The sequence below is a fragment of the Vombatus ursinus genome, unplaced genomic scaffold (assembly GCF_900497805.2).
Source record: "Vombatus ursinus unplaced genomic scaffold, bare-nosed wombat genome assembly UNPS02009824.1, whole genome shotgun sequence".
Taxonomy (NCBI): domain Eukaryota; kingdom Metazoa; phylum Chordata; class Mammalia; order Diprotodontia; family Vombatidae; genus Vombatus; species Vombatus ursinus.
In genome coordinates, this window is record NW_020949602.1 from 1,527,790 (window position 1) to 1,543,558 (window position 15,769).

The 15,769-nt window shown below is 45.5% G+C and overlaps 1 protein-coding gene across 1 annotated transcript in view; it reads right to left on the reverse strand.

Annotated features, from left to right (window-relative positions):
• Window positions 1-8,646: 8,646 nt before the first annotated feature.
• Window positions 8,647-15,769, reverse strand: part of TTC22 (tetratricopeptide repeat domain 22) — a 34,161-nt gene continuing 27,038 nt past the window's right edge. Inside the window, exons 4-7 of the mRNA XM_027852841.1 lie at window positions 13,712-13,830; window positions 11,596-11,757; window positions 10,858-11,010; window positions 8,647-9,670 (exon numbers count right to left, since the gene is read on the reverse strand). Coding sequence (XP_027708642.1) covers window positions 9,140-9,670; window positions 10,858-11,010; window positions 11,596-11,757; window positions 13,712-13,830 — 965 coding nt within the window. The 3' untranslated portion in view covers window positions 8,647-9,139. The remainder of the gene's footprint in view (window positions 9,671-10,857; window positions 11,011-11,595; window positions 11,758-13,711; window positions 13,831-15,769) is intronic.

Here is a 15,769-nt window from a genome sequence, read left to right on the forward strand (position 1 = left end):
TCTTTTTGTTTCTTGTCGTATGTCTTATATCTCTTTGATGACTTCTTTTACTATATTTATTCTTCTTTTGGAATGTATTACAGCCAACTAAAATTCCTTCAGTGACCCTAGGCTTTAATTCTTCAATCCACAAGCATTAGTAATTGCCTTGGATTTTCCACATCTTCATTTTGTGATGGGTAACATGTGCAAATTTCTGCTGTTGTCTTTTAATATTCTCATCAAAGATGCCCTGAATGCATATGTAAGTTATTCATATGATGGAAGTAGGCATATATTATAGGTCAATATATATTTGATGCTCTTTCAGCTCCCCCACTTTTTTGGTAATATTTTTTGCCAATGCTATTAATATCTTCCTCTCCTTCAGTGCCTCCAAGATTGTGTCATCTTCTGCACTGACCTCTTTTGTGTAGCTGTGGTCTAATCCAGCTATTTTTATATCTTTGTTCTCTTCAATGTCATTGTTATCTTTTCTATAAGTATCTTTTTCTGTAAGTCTTTGATGGGTATATTAGAGCCCATGTCCTTCCTGGTGAAAAAAGATGTTATAATAATCTTTTCAGATCTTTTCCATCTTTTATCTGTTTGTTGTTCTTCCAGATTCATCATCCCTCAGACAACTTTGCTCGTTTGGATTACTTACCGAGTTTTCTCTAAACCTGCCTTATCTTCCACCTCTTTTCTCTGTTTCGTGAGTTCATGTTGCTCATAATCTTCTACCATTCTCTGTAAAATCCTATAAACAAGGTTATATTCAAAACATGTGTTGCTCTTGGCTGCTATATCTCTCTGTTTGGCAGCTAGACAGTGCAATGGATAGTGCCAAGCCTGGAGTCAGGATTCAAATCCAGCCTCAGACACTTACTAGCTCCATGAATCTAAGCAAGCCACTTACCTCTCAGACAGATTCTTCATCTGTAAAATGGAGATAATAATAGCACCTCCTTCCTAGGATGGTGGGGATCAAGTGAGACAGAGTCTGTAAAGTACTTAGCACAGTGCCTGACATATAGGAAGCACTTAATAAATGTCTGTTTCTTTGCTTTATCTCTTTCTTTTTCTTTCTTTTTTTCTTTCTCTCTCTCTCTCTTTTTTTTTTTTTTTTTTTTACAAATTTTTATCTTTGCTCTAACCAGTTAGTGGTATGACTGTACCCTGATTCAGGATCAATTCCTACATTAACAAGTTGTTTACTGACTGATAAAATAGAAAAGATTTCATTTTGGAAGAAGATGTTTGGTGCTTGTTGTATCTGTAATCTTTTGATTTTTTTTCTCAGAGAAAATATTCATGACATGAGGCTTCTGTGCCACAGACAACGCTTTAGTGTCTCTCAAGCCTGACTATGACCCATATTTTCCCTGTTTTTTTTCCCCTGTTCTTTGTGTTGAAGTCACTAACTATCCTAGTATATGTTGGTTTGATTTCAAGGGTCTCATACAGTGTTTGTAGCATTTTTCTGCCTTTTCATCCTCCATTTCAAACACTGGTGCATGATCTCTGATCATTTTCATGGTGATCCTTTTGCAAACATTCATCATGAGCCCTAGAATCCAAGAAGGCTGATGAAGGTTGAAAACCATGAACTGTGAAACGATGGTTCTTTACGCCTTTGGCCTCATGATAAAACCAACTCTGCTGACTCTGTGAGCTTTCTTTCCATGAGGCCTTTTGTGATCCTCCCCTCTCAGCTGGTAGTTTCCTCCTTCTCAAGCCAATCATTTTACATACAGTCTGCATGTGCTTACATATGTACACATTGACTCCCCCTATGAGAATGTAAGCCCCTTGAAGGCAGCGATGGCTTCCCTTTGGCTTTTGCCTTCTCAGTGCTTGGCACACAGTAGGTTCTTAATAAATGCTCGTTAACGAATTGTATTCCCCAACATCTTTGTAAAGTTTAAAATATTATAGAAAGGTTACAACAACAATAATAATGATAGTGATAATAATACCTAATGTTTACATAGTGCTTTAAAGTTTGTAAAGTGCATTTCTTATATTATCTCATTGGAGCCCCATTAAATCCCTCTGAGGCAGGGACTTCAGGTATTACTCTTCCCATTTTGCTGATGAGAAAAGTGAGAGTTAAGTGATTTGCCTGAGGTCACATAGGTGGTAAGTGAGAGAGAGGCAGGATTTGAACCCAGGTTTTCATGGCTCCAGGTCCAGTGCTCTGGCCATGACAAATTTTTACAACACCCCAGACACAAGTAGGACAAGAGTTATTACCCTCATTTTATAGAAACAGGAGATGACTTACTCACAGTTAGACATTGGGTTACACCAGGGCTTAGCATAGCTCCTGGCACATAGTAGGTGCTTAATAAATGTTTGTCAGCTTGACTTCACTTGAGTTATTGGCAGAGCCAGGACAAGTACCCAGGCCTCATCACTCCTAGACCAAAGCTGTACCCAACAATATTAGTAAATTCGAGATTCTTTGGATCTAGGACCATGCCGTTAATAATAATAATAATCTACCACAATGAATATAGAATGTCAGAGCTGGGAGGGGCCTTAGAACAAAGAAGGTCAGAACTGGGAGAGGCCTTAGAACAGGGAATGTGGGAGCTGGAACAGGCCTTAGAACAGGGTATTTCAGAGCTGGGAGGGGCCCGAGAACAGGGGATGTCAGGGCTGGAAGTGGCCTGAGAAGAGACAACTTTTAGAGATGGCAGAAACCTTAGAGTTACCCTAGATCAACCCCTTCATTTTGTAATGAGGAAATTGGGTCCCAGAGAACAGAAATGACCTACCCAAAGTCACACAGCAATAGCCACATTGGTATGACAAAGCATACAACCGTAGAATGTGAGAGCTGGTGAAGATCTGAGAGCTTGTTGAATCCCATGCCTTTATTTCACAGATAAGCACTGTGAAGGGCAGAGGTTTGTCCGAGGTCACACTAAGTGGCAAAGCTGAGACCAGAACTCAGGCTTCCCGACTCCCAGAGTTCATCCCACTGTTCCATGTTGTCTCAAGGTAGAAAATTTGGCCTAAAACTAACTTCAGAAGTCACTGGAAAACTGAGGGAACCTTCCTGCAAAGACCCAAGAAAAGGCAGCATGTCATTTCCTGCTGCCTCCCAAGGGCATCAGGAGGGTTAATTAGTTACCACTGCTAAAGTGCTTTGGAGATGTCAGGATGTATAAACACTCCTCATTCCTAGCTCCCTCCAGCCCTGAACAGGCCACAGCCTGTGGATCTGTTACCTGTGCTAAAACAAGCGTCTTGGGGTGCTGAAGAGTCAGTGCCCTGTGTTTCTGGGGATGGGAGGAAGACGAGACTTATTGGGGAGAAGAAAGCCAAGCTATCTTTAGCTAGAGCCAGAGGCGTGGCCCCCTAGGTCCTCAAGTGTGGTCCTCAAGTGCGAAACTTCTCTGAAGTTTGGATTTAGTCAAAGGGCCGCACTTGAGGACCTAGAGGGGAACCTGTGGCCTTGAGGACTGATCATCCCCGGGTTCTCTGAAGATAACATACTTCACCGTTATATATATGTATATCTCCTGTTTGTACATAGCTGTTTTCAGGTTGTCTTCTCACGTTACATTGTGAGTTTGTTGAGAAGAGGGACTGTCTCTTGCCTTTCATGGTATCTCCAGCACTTAGCACAGTGCCTGGCACATAGTAGGTGCTTAATAAATGCTTGTTGACTTGACAAAGAGCTTTTCCTTATGGCAGTGTTTTAAAGAAGGGAGGGCAAAGGTGATTGTTCTAATTACACAGAGGAGGAAACTAAGGCTCAGAGAGAGGAAGAAATCTGCTCCTGGCTACCCTTCAATACTTCAATGGCTCAGTGATTGTTACTCCCTCCAAGACACTGAGGCAGTCCAGCACATTCTCAGTTGGGTGATTCTTGTCCATGTTTTTCCATTAGTCCTCCACAGATCATCTGCCCAATGCGTTAGAGGCCTTCTTCTGGGTCTTGTAATATCTCGTGCATGGATTCCATTGCCACCCTTGGGCCGTCCATCTGCTGTTTTTCATTCTCACTACATGACTGGCCTGCCTCCTTTCCTCGTTGCAGATGTACTTTATGGCATATCTTATGCTGATTCTTGCATGTGAATCACGGTCGGTAATAGGCCACAACTTCCTTATTCGTTCCATGCATCTCTCCATTGCTCTGGGAACTGGAGGTTGGAAGGCTCCATGATTTGCAGCCTCATCCTTCACCAGGAGAATTTTAGGCGTAAAAAGACGGAGTCTTAAAATGCTTAATATGAATGTATAAGTAGAGCCTCTATCAGATTATACCCAGTCTTGGGGAGGGGGGAGGAGACAGAGGGGAGAAAATTTAAAACTCAAAATCTTATGGAAGTGAATGTTGAAAACTAAAAATAAATTTATTACTAAAAAATAAAAAAAGAAATGTATCCTTGAAGGTAACATATTGCCTTAAGAAAACCACAAATTAACATTATCTATATTGTGTTTGTATTGATTTTGTCAAACATTTCCCAATTACATTTTAATCTTGTTCGAGGCAAAATGGGGAGTTTTGACCTTGCATGAGTGTAAGTTTGACACCCCTGGGGCAAGTAGGGATATAATCTTAGATTAAAAAATAAGGGGGGGGGGAGCAGCTAGGTGGCGTAGTGGATAGAGCTCCAGCCTTGGAGTCAGGAGGACGTGAGTTCAAATCCAGTCTCAGACTCATGACACTTACTAGCTGTGTGGCCCTGGGCAAGTCACTTAACCCGGACTGCCTATGCAAAAACAAAAAACAAAACAAAAACTGGGGATGGGCCAGGAAGTGGCAAAATCAAGTATCTGAAGGATTATCAGATCAGAGATACATTGCATGGATGTGCTTTGTCTCCAGTGGCTAAAGTTGCAGAGAGGCAAATTTAGGCTTTAGCTGAGGAAAAACCCCCTAAAATCACAGATAGGCAGAAGCAAAATGGGCCTTTTATTTTCCTGAAGATAATGGATTACCTTCAGCAAAAGCTAGATAGTTGCTTATTTGGTTTGTTGTAGAAGACATTCTTGTTCAGATCTAGATGGCCAAAGACATGCCAAATGCTTGCTGAATGAATTAAAGCGCTTTTGTGAACTCTGAAATTCTCCAGACCTTTGGGAAAAAAAGTGGTTCATCATCTTTCATTGTAAAAAAAAAATGTGCCTGCCTCTAAAACTCTTTAGAAGAAAAAAGATGAAGTCTTGTGTCAGAAAGCAGCTCGGGATCATTAGAAGTGCTATTGCTGTTGAGATCTAGTGTCTGACTCTTTGTGACCCCATTTGGGGCTTTCTTGGCAAAGATACTGGAGTGATTTGCCATTTCCTTCTCCAGCCCATTTTACAGATGAGGAAACTGAGGCAAATGGTTACGTGACTTGCCCAGGGTCACACAGCTAGGAAGTAGCTGACGTCACATTTGAACTCGGGTCCTTCTGACTCCAGGGCCGATGCTCCATCCATCGCACAACTCAGCTGCCCAAAAGTGTTAGAAAGTTTGCCAAATGTAATCCCACCTACTTTCTTCCTCCTGCCCAACTCTGGGATCAGCTCACTGTCCATTTGCAGTGCCTGAAAATGCCAGTACTTATGGATTAACTCAGTGAATCGTCTGACTGCACATTTCGGTCTGGACAACAGGGACTCTTCGTCCACTTGGTTTTCCCAGTGTGTGTTGTGTGGCCTATGTAGAAAGCAACTGTGTATCTCATTGAGGACGCGCTGCAGTATTCTGAGGCTCAATATCATCCCTGCATGGGAATATTTGGAGAGACTTATCATTAATGGGGAAGAATCCCTTTTCCATTTGGATTCTGTAGACTTCATCAAGATTGAACAATAATGACTCCTTATCAGTCACAAAGGGAGGATGGTATGTCTGGTCTTGAAGCCCTGGGTTTGATCACTGTGGTCCCTCCCCACTCCAACCCTTCTGCCTTTATCCTCGTCCATCTGGCCCAAATTTGTTAGAAACCATCCAAAGGTGAGAGTGTGTTGTTCTGGGAGTGAGGCTCTGGGCAGGAGGTCCTTAACCTTTTTTAAGTATCATGAACCCGTTTGGTAATCTACGGTATTCTTTTAAAACCATGTTTTGTATACTACATTCATAATGGAAGGAAGTGCTCATTTTTAGTTAGAAGTTAGGGAAAATAAAAGTGTAATTTTTTTCCCTTCCAAGTTCATGGACCCATTGAAATCTCTCCATAGAACCCTTAGGATTTCATGAATGGAGGAAGGGGATTCTGCCTGTGTCTCTTTTCCAAATACATCTGGAATAGACACTCATTCATTCACTCCTCCTTCCCCTGTCTCTAATCTTTGAATATTGCCTTCCTACTCATCTTTCAAATTTTTCCTCTTCCATGAAACCTTCCCACATTTGGGAGTGATTTCTTCCTCATCCCATCTCAGCACATTATATTTTACCTATGTGTATAGATTCTATTTTGTATTATACATAGATCAGAGAATCAGATTTCAAGCTTAAGGATCTTTGAGTTCCCTTTATTTTACAGATGAGGAAACTAAAGTCCAGGGAGGGTAAGTAATTTGCTCAAGGTCATATAGTTAGGAATTAAGTAAGAGAATTCAAACCCAGGTCCTCTGACTCTCAATGCCCTTTCCACTGCATAAAGATGGTTAATAAATACTTAGATTGGATTGGAATGTGCTGGCCATCTGGGAAGAGTCCAAAGACTCCCAAAGCCCCATCCTCGTATTCAAGACTGTTGAGGGGGCAGATCTCACTGGAGGGAGGGAGGAATGTAGGCCAGAGTTAAATTCAAGGTGTCATTAATCATCATTACACTAATTACTCTATTATTAAGGGTTTCATAAGGCACCTCCTAGGAGGCTTCTGGGTGCCTAACGAGGCATGGCAGCAGGTTCCCTCGAGGTTTGGGTGGGTAGGAAAGCTGGGAAGTTTTCTCAGCTGTAATGAAAGAATAACCACCTGCCCCATCCCACCCTACTCTGCTCACACCCCCCAGCCAGCTTTCCTTAACGACTGAGGCCCAAACCCTCTGAAACAGTAGCAGCAGCCAGATGTCCCCGAAGTGCAGACACTCTCCCTCAGTCTGGCTCTGACGGATTCTACAATAACCGGGGGAAGAAATCACGTCTCTATAAACCCTTTGAGGTTTTCCAAGGACTTTCCTTAAAACAACCCATGGGAGGGAGACAGTACAAGGACAGCAGAATCACAAAATGTCAGATCTAGAAAGGACCCCAGATATCATCTAATCCAACCCAGACCTGAACAATAATCCCTACTACAATGTACCTAGCAACTGGTCTTCCAGCCTCTGCTGAAGACCTCTCAAGACAGGGAGCTCACTACCTCCCAAGGCAGCTCATTTCACTTTGGCACACCTTTCATTTTTAGGAAGCGTTTCCTAAATCTGTCTTCTTGTAACTGCTACTCATCACTCTTAATTCTACCTTATAAGGCCAAGTAGGAAAATCCATCTTTGACATGAAAACCCTTCACATACTTAGAGACAGCTATCAGCCCACCCCCCAAGCTTTCTCTTGTCCAAGCTAAATTCCCTTGTTCCTCCAAGCATGGCATGGCCACTGGTCTCTATAGTATCCTGGTCACATTGAAGAGGTCACTCTCTGAACACAGAGTCCCAGACATGGCCTGGGCAAGGCGGAGCCTAAGGAGAGCATTCCCACTCCCATTTCTAGGCCCATGCCTTCCCTCACATAGCCTAAGAATGCATTTGCTTGGACCTAAACCATCAGTTAATCAACTACCAAAGTCTTATTAAACACTTACTCTGTGCCAGGCACTGTACTATCACTGGAGATAAAAGAAAGGCAAAACAGTAATCCCCACCCTCCAGAAGGTCACATTTCAATAGGCAGACAGCATGCAAACAGCTGTGTCCATTCAAGATATAGACAGTGTATGTGGAAGGTAATCTCAGAGGGAACACAGAGCAGGGGGACAGTGCAGGGGCTGAGGCGGGGGAAGAGAAGGGACAAGGAAAGACCTGAAGAAGGTGGGATTTGAGAGAAGGAAACCAGAGAAATTAGGAGATGGAGGAGAGGAAGAAGAACATTCCAGGCATGGGGAACAACCAGTGAAAAGACACATGGAGTGTCCTGGGGGATAGGACCTGACCTCTGTCAGTGTCCATTTCCTCATCTGAAAAAATGGAGATAATCACATTAGCCAGGGTCCTTGCAGGGAAAGCATTTTGCAAATCTGTATGTATATAAAGGAGAGAGATTAGGCAGAGGAAGCATGATGAACTTGGAGTTGGGGGGGACATAGGTTCTGATCCTGGCTTTGTCACTTCCTAGATGTATAAACTCACTTCTATCAGCCTCAGTTTCCTCATATGTAAAAAGGATAATGTACTTGCACAAGCGCCTTAATACAAGGAGTTGTGAGAGAAGGTGCCACACAAATGGGGCTAACATCAGGCTTGAGACAGAGAGTCAGTACGGTATGGTGGCTAGAGAGGGGCCAGGTATATGCAGGTTCAAATCCTGCCTAGGATATACACTGGCAGTGGGACCGTCAGACAAGTCATTCAACCTCTCAGCGGTTCTAGGTAACTCTTTCAATTAGTAGAGGGTTTCTTTGCTCGGAACTAATGAAATTATGGGTCTGAACTCCTCCTCCCTAGCATCTTGCTTCAGGCCAGGACCTCTGCAAGATCAGAGACTCTATGAATGAATAAATTTAATTTAGCACACATTTATTCAATGCCTACTGTGTGCAAGGCACTGGGGATACAGACGAAAATAAAACTGCCCCCTGGCAGCTTACATTCTACAGACTCCGGAAGTCAATGAGACATACACGAAGTAATACAATGTAATAATACAATGTAATAAGGAGGAAGTGCCCTCAGCCGCGCCGTGAAGGACGCTCGGAATTCCAGCAGGCAGAAGAAACGAGGCAGGGCCTTCCAGACACCGGACTGGTTAGAGAGTCGAAGCCGCGGGTTTTGTTTGACACCCCGAAGGAGACCAATGGATTGTGGGTCTTTTATAAGGCTTCCGAACCGGGCCAGTCTTTCCAACACTCTGTTTACACTTGGCACACCTTAAAGCGCCCTATTGTTCCCAGACGCCCTTGGCGACACCCCCGGCTTGTCACTAGGGCCCACCTACAACGTGGCCCCAGAACGGGACGCGCCGGTCTCGAAGCGCCCGTGGCTCAGAAGGAGAGGGACCTCTCGCCCAGCCGTGGCTTCCTCCGGGTGTCGCCCATGCTGTCGAACAGCAGCCGGAGCAGCTGCAGCCTGCCCTGAGCCACCATGGCCTTGGACAGAGCCACCACCTCGGCCGTGTGGCTGCGGTACACGCGCTGCAGCTCTTGTCTCACTCGCTCCGCCGGGTACTTGCCCTCGGCCTTGCGCACCCACAGGTCTACTTCCCGGCCGAGCTCGCTGGCGCTCAGCCGCGCCTGGCCCAGGAGGGCCAGCAGGGTCTCCAGGAGGCAGCGGAAGCCCTCCGTGTGGCGCGACCCGCTCTCGTCCAGCTCGATGGCGCGTTTGAAGCACTCCACGGCGTTGGGCTCCTCGCCTTTAATGCGCAAGCACTTGCCTCGGAGCAGCTGGATCTCGGGCAGAGTCTCGCCCATGTCTGACTCCATGGCCTTGGCGAAGAAGACCAGGGCCTTGTTCAGGGCCGACTCGTCCACGGCCAGCAGTTCCTTCACGGCGTCCACTCCCATGTAGTAGTAGACCTGGGGAGAAGGGAGAGGAGCCAGAGACAAGTCAGCTGTGCAGCGTGGGAGAAAGGGAGCTGGTTTTAGAGGGAAAGGATGAGGGTTCGAATCCCGACTTTGCGACTTACTCCCTGTGTGATCCTGGGCAAGTCACTTCTCTGCGGGCCTCAATTTCCTCACCTCTGAAATGAGTCCAAATCGCACTAAGTGGCCTCTAACATCCCAGTTGTGTGGTGCTCTGTCCCCCATTAGACTGTAAGCTCCTTGAGGGCAGGAAGAATATTTTTGCCTTTCTTTGTATCCTCAGTGCTTAGCACAATGCCTGGCATATAATAAGTCAAGTCAATGAGCCTACTATATGCGAGGCATTGTGCTAAGTGCTGGGGACTTCATGAAGTGAGATCTTCTTCGATTGGGTCAAGAAGAGGGACGGTGTGATCCACCCAGCAAGCAAGCTGGCCACCATTCTGGAGACTTTAACCAGCCACATGGATTTCACCGGTTCCAATTACATTTGGGAAGCTGAGACCCCAACTTAACTTGAAGAAAAACTGCTTAATAATTAGTCCATGGCTAAGTGGGAGCAGCTGACTCGGGAGGCAGACCATGGAATCTTAGATCTGGATCTGGAAGAATGGCCAGAGAGACGCCACGGTGATCCAGTTCAATCCCCATCTGTAGATTGAAGTCTAGAGAACTTAAGGCACATGTCATAGCCTGCAGCACTGGGATTTGAACTGGGGTCTTTGCTCTGGAAATCCAGAGCTCTTTCCAATGACCTATGGTGTCTCTCTAGTAGCTAGTGAGTAGTGAGCTCCCCGTCACTGGAGGTGTCTGAGAAGAGGCTGGATGGCCACTCACTGGGGTTTCTGAAGAGAGGATTCCTGTTCAGGTTCAGGTTGGACCAGTGGCCTCTGAGGTCCCCCCCAACATTGAGAGTCTGGAGACAATAATACTATCACTCTTAGCTTTGCAGTGCTTTATTAAAATGTAAGTAAAGAGAAGCTATTTTGTAATTATTTACTTTGGAGAAGCATGGCTTACTGGATAGAGAGATGGCCTCAGAGCCAGGAAGACCTAGGTTCAAGGTGCCGAGACATCTTGGCTGCATGACCCTGGACAAGTCACCTAAGCTTCTTGGGTTCTAGGCAACTCTCATTTGGAGAGATGGGGAGGTGTGGGAGATCCTCTGACTACTGTCTCACCTGACCAATGTCCAGGTAGGTCTTTAGGCCTGGACACACCTTGACCACCTCCTCCAGGTCATCCTTGGCTACAGTGAGGTGATTCCTGTCTGGCAGACCTCCCAGCCCAGCTTTGGCCCTCTCCAGGTCACGCAGGTATGCCTTGGTGTGGATCTGTAGGTAAACAGAATTAACTCAGGGGAATTCGGGGAGTAATAGCAGTTACTCCCCTACTACCCCTCCAGGTGACATTGTTCATCTCTCCTGGGACTTTCAGTTCCTCTAGGAAAACCTCCCAAATCAGCTTTCAATGATCCCTTGTGACGTGGAGGAACAGAGAATTCAGACAAGGCCAGAGAAGAGAAGAGTCCAGGGGACTGTGACAGATGTGTCACTCTGAAGAAGCTTTAGATCTGTCCTGTTTGACCCCAGAGAGAAGAACCAGGAGAAACCGACAGGCAGCTAAGGCTTGATAACAGGCAAAAACTTCCTAACAATCAGAGTTATTCCAAGGGGAATGTGTTTCTGCAGGAGGTAATGAGCTCCCCATCCCTAGAAGGGCTCAATAAAGGCTGAATGATTCCCTTCTAGGGGACAGACACCCAAATGCTTTTTCATGTCTTCCCCACTAGCTCTGAGAGTCTATGAATATCCAGTCCATAAACACTGCAATGGTCAGCAGAGGATCCCATGATACTGGCCCTGCCTCTCCCCCACCCTGCCTATAGCCATGATTCCTGGGAAGCTCTGGCTTTGCACCTTAGCCCTGGTGCAGTAAGCCTGCCAGTTGAGTTCAGGATCTGGCAGGATGTCCAGAGCCATGTTGCAGATGCCGATGGCCATGTCTTGCTTCCCCAGGAAATGGAAGATCTTGGCCAGTCGGTTCAAGATGGGTGCGTGGTCCTTGGCGATCTCTATGGCCTGGAGAGGATAATGTTGGCAAACAAATCATTAATTGGGCAGGTAGGCAAATGCAGCCGCAGAAGGATGTAGAAGTCAAGAAAAGAAGCTAGGATTCATTCATTCATTCATTCATTCATTCATTCATTTATTGAGCATAAAGTTTCAAAGCCCCTACTATACGTAAAGTCCTGTGCTAATTCCTGTGGAGGATACAAGGACAAAACATGGCTCCTGTCCCCACAGAGCTTATAATCTAATAAAGGACAGTCATTCAATTTAACTCAATTCAACAAGCATTTATTAAGTGCTTACTGTTTGCAAGGCTTGGTGCTAGATATGGGGGCTAAGACAAAATGGTCCCTGCCCTCCATGAGCTTATGCCTTGTCTTCTGAGCCGTGTCAGGAGCCTAGAGCTGTGGGAGATGGAAAGCTGAGTTTAGGGAAGAACTCATAGGCTAGTTTGGCTGGAAGGGAGAGTATATGAAGGGAACTGGTGAGAACTGAGATTGGAAAGGTAGCTGGGAGCCAGACTGTGGAGGCTCTGATACACCAGGATGAGGAATTTGTGTCCTAGAGGCAACAGGAAACCACTGAAGACTTTGAAGCCCAGGAGTGACCTGAGAATGTGTGCCTTAAGAATACTACTTTGTGGTGACTCAATCAATCAGTCAACCAACAGGAATTTATTAAGTGACATGTATATATATATATATATAAAATGCTATAGATACACGCAAGTGATCTCTATATAGCACTTAATAAATACTTGATATATATGCACTAAATAAAAAGTATAATTTGATAAGTGATAGGATCCAGAGTTCATAGAATTTCCACAAGAAAGGAAACAAACATTTTTTAAGTGCCTACTATGTGCCAGGCACTGTGCTAAGCTCTTTCCAAATATTATCTCAATTGATCCTCCCAACAACCCTGTGATGGTAGGTGCTGTTATTGTCCCCATTTTACAGTTGAGACAACTGAAGCAAACAAAAACTAGGTGACTTGACCAGAGTCATACAGTTGGTAAATGTTTGAGGTCACATTTGAACTCAGGTCTTCCTAATTCCAGGTCCAACACACTACCTACTGTGCCACCTCTCTGCATGAGTTGGGACTTCTCCTTTCTGGGTCTCAGTCTCCTCATCTTGAAGATTCTTAACAGTCTAGGATTCTACAATTCTTAGATCTGAAGATTTAGAGCTAGCTCACTGCTGGCTGGGGATATTGGAGAGGGTTTCTAGGAGTGGCCACTTCTCCTTGGCCTGGAAGGATGGGTAGTGTAGTTTGACAAATAGAGATGAGGTAGGAGGGAATTCCATTCCCAGGGAGGAGAAAGATACAACTTGTATGGGCCTGATTTGTAGAGCAGGGGGGTCCACCCAAAATGGAAATGGGGGCTGCTAAACTGGACAGAAGGAACTGGGGGGCCACGTGCTGACTTAGAAAATCATGTGTTTATGTATTGCTTTTTTTTCAATAATTCAACACATTCAATTGAGATAAGAATTACATTTTAATCTGTTTGGACTGCATGCGTGTGCTTGTGCGCTACGTGTTTATGTTTGGCACAAAGAGCGTGTGAGGAAGAGCAGAGGAAAACAAGAGGACCACCCCAGAGCTAGAAGGGACCTTGGAGGCCACCCCTCACTTTACAGATGAAGAAACTGAGGCCTAGGGAAGTCAAGTGACTTGCCCTGGTCATACAGATGGCATCAAACCCAAGATCTGTATCCCGGTCTTCTGGCTTTAAAGTCAGTGACCTCTCCACCAAAATACCCCAGAGAATGCTGCCCTGCCAAGGCAGACAGGCTAAGGATTATAGATCCTGTTGGCCACAGGGAGCCACCTAGGGATGTTGAGCAAGGCTGTGACATCATCTGAGCCATTCTGGTTCTGTTACTTTCTCCCTCAAGGGGCTCAGAGGACCAGTTCTGATTTCTTCAGTCTTCCTCCAAGCTAGGTTACGTACCTTGCCAAAACAGTCCAGGGGGTCGGTCCCCGAGTAGCCGCAGTCATGCACGCCCATAGGGGTGGTAGAGAAGGTGTCTTTCCTTTCCAGAAGCATCCCAAGATAGCACCAGGCCAGAGCTGAAAGGGGGAAAGGGACCTCAGGGACACTTGAGCAAAGAAGACCCCAGGCAGACCTTGACTTCTGCTCTAAGCTCTGGCCAAGGCCCTTGTAAAGTCCAGGCAGGTGGGAGCTCAGTCCTCAAGAAATGCTCTCCTACTGAGCATGCTGCTTGGCACATAGTGAGTGCTTAATAAATGCTTTCATTCATTCATTCATTCACATTAATCAAGTAAATAAGCATTTATTACAATTGCCTGCTATGTGCCAGGGACTGTGCTTGGTGGTGGAGAAGCAAAGACAGGAGTTAAAACGGACTCTGCTCATTTGGAGTCAACCCCTCAGAATCCTCTGGAACTGGGCTGCCCAGCTACTCCATGTTTCCATCCTTTGGGGCAACGAAAGAGACCCAAGGAAGATGAGTTTCTGAGGCAGCATCCAGGGACTTTACAGAATCGTGAAACGGGATGGCCCACCCATCCCTGTGCAGCAATGCCCTCTACAGCAGCCCCTTCAGGGATGAGGAGTCCGCCTCTGCTTGGAGACCTCTAGAGAGGGGGAGCTCACTGCCTCCCTAGGCAGCCCCTCCTCCCTGAGACAGCTCTGGTCATTTGGGAAGTCTTTCCTGGTATCCAGCCTAAATACGCCTCTTTGCAATTTCTCTCCATGGTCCCTGGTTCTGTACCTGGGGTTAAATGAAATAGGCCTAATCCCGCTTCCATGTGGCAGGCTCTATCCTTCACTCGCCTGAAAGCAGCTTCTACACCCCTCACCTCTGTTCTTTCCCCAAGTCTTCTCTTCTCAGAACTCAGCACCCCCAACTCCTTCAGTGGATTCTCATCTGGGCCACACACGAGGCCCCTCCCCGTTCTGGCTGCCCTCTTCTGGGTGTTCTCCAGTCTAGCAATTAACTTCCTATCATTTGGTGCCCAGAGTTGAACACCTCCTCCAGATGCTGTCTGACCAAACACAGGACAGTGGGACCCTCCTCACCTCCCTGGTCCCCTTCACTGTGCAGTCTCTCTAAAAGCAGCCTCAGACTGGGACACTGTGGCTTAGGGCAGAGCTCGCAGCTGCCTAATCCCCCAGGACGTTTTTCCCTGATAGTTAGCTAACAGTTCCCACGATGTGTTAAGCACTGTGCTAAGTGCTGGGAATTCAAAGAAAGGGGGGAAAAAGTCCCTGTTTCCAAGATCTTACTCTAATACAAGAGACAACATACAAACAAGAAATTTGGTTGTCATTTTCAGTCATGTCCAACTCTTCATGACCCCATTTGGGGGTTTCTTGGCAGAGAAACTGGAGTGGTTTATCATTTCCTTCTGCAGCTCATTTTGCAGATGAGGAAACTGAGGCAAACTGGGTGAAGTGACTTGCCCAGGGTCACACTGCTAGTGTCTGAGGCAATATTTGAACTCAGGTCTTCCTGACTCCAGATCCAGCACTCTATCCACTGTAGCACCACCTAGCTGCCCAGAACAAGGCATAGACAGGATAAATAGAGCAGACACACTGATGTCTATCCCTGTCTCCCCGTTCTGGTACTTGGGAAGTTGGCTTTTATACCCAATTGTGACACATTTAAGCCAACCAAATTCCATCTTAAAAAGAGTAATTATCTTTTTTTTAGCTTTTAAAAATTTTTTACTTGTAATTTTTTTTTTATTTTAAACTTAAACACAAAATAAGAAAAGAAAAAAAAGGCATTGCCATGTGCACAGCAGAATGTGAGAGAGGAGTCAAAATAACAACAATAAATTTCCATTTCAAGAAATCCTATATAATAAGTACTATGCATTGTATTGAGAGCAGCCCATCTCTGCTTCCTTGTAAGTTTTCTTTTGTTCTCTACTGTGGACTTTTTACTTTGTTCTCCCCTCCCCCACCCCCCCAAGAAAGCTACAATTAAGATCGGATACACACACACACATATAGACATATACACACAAAGAATACATG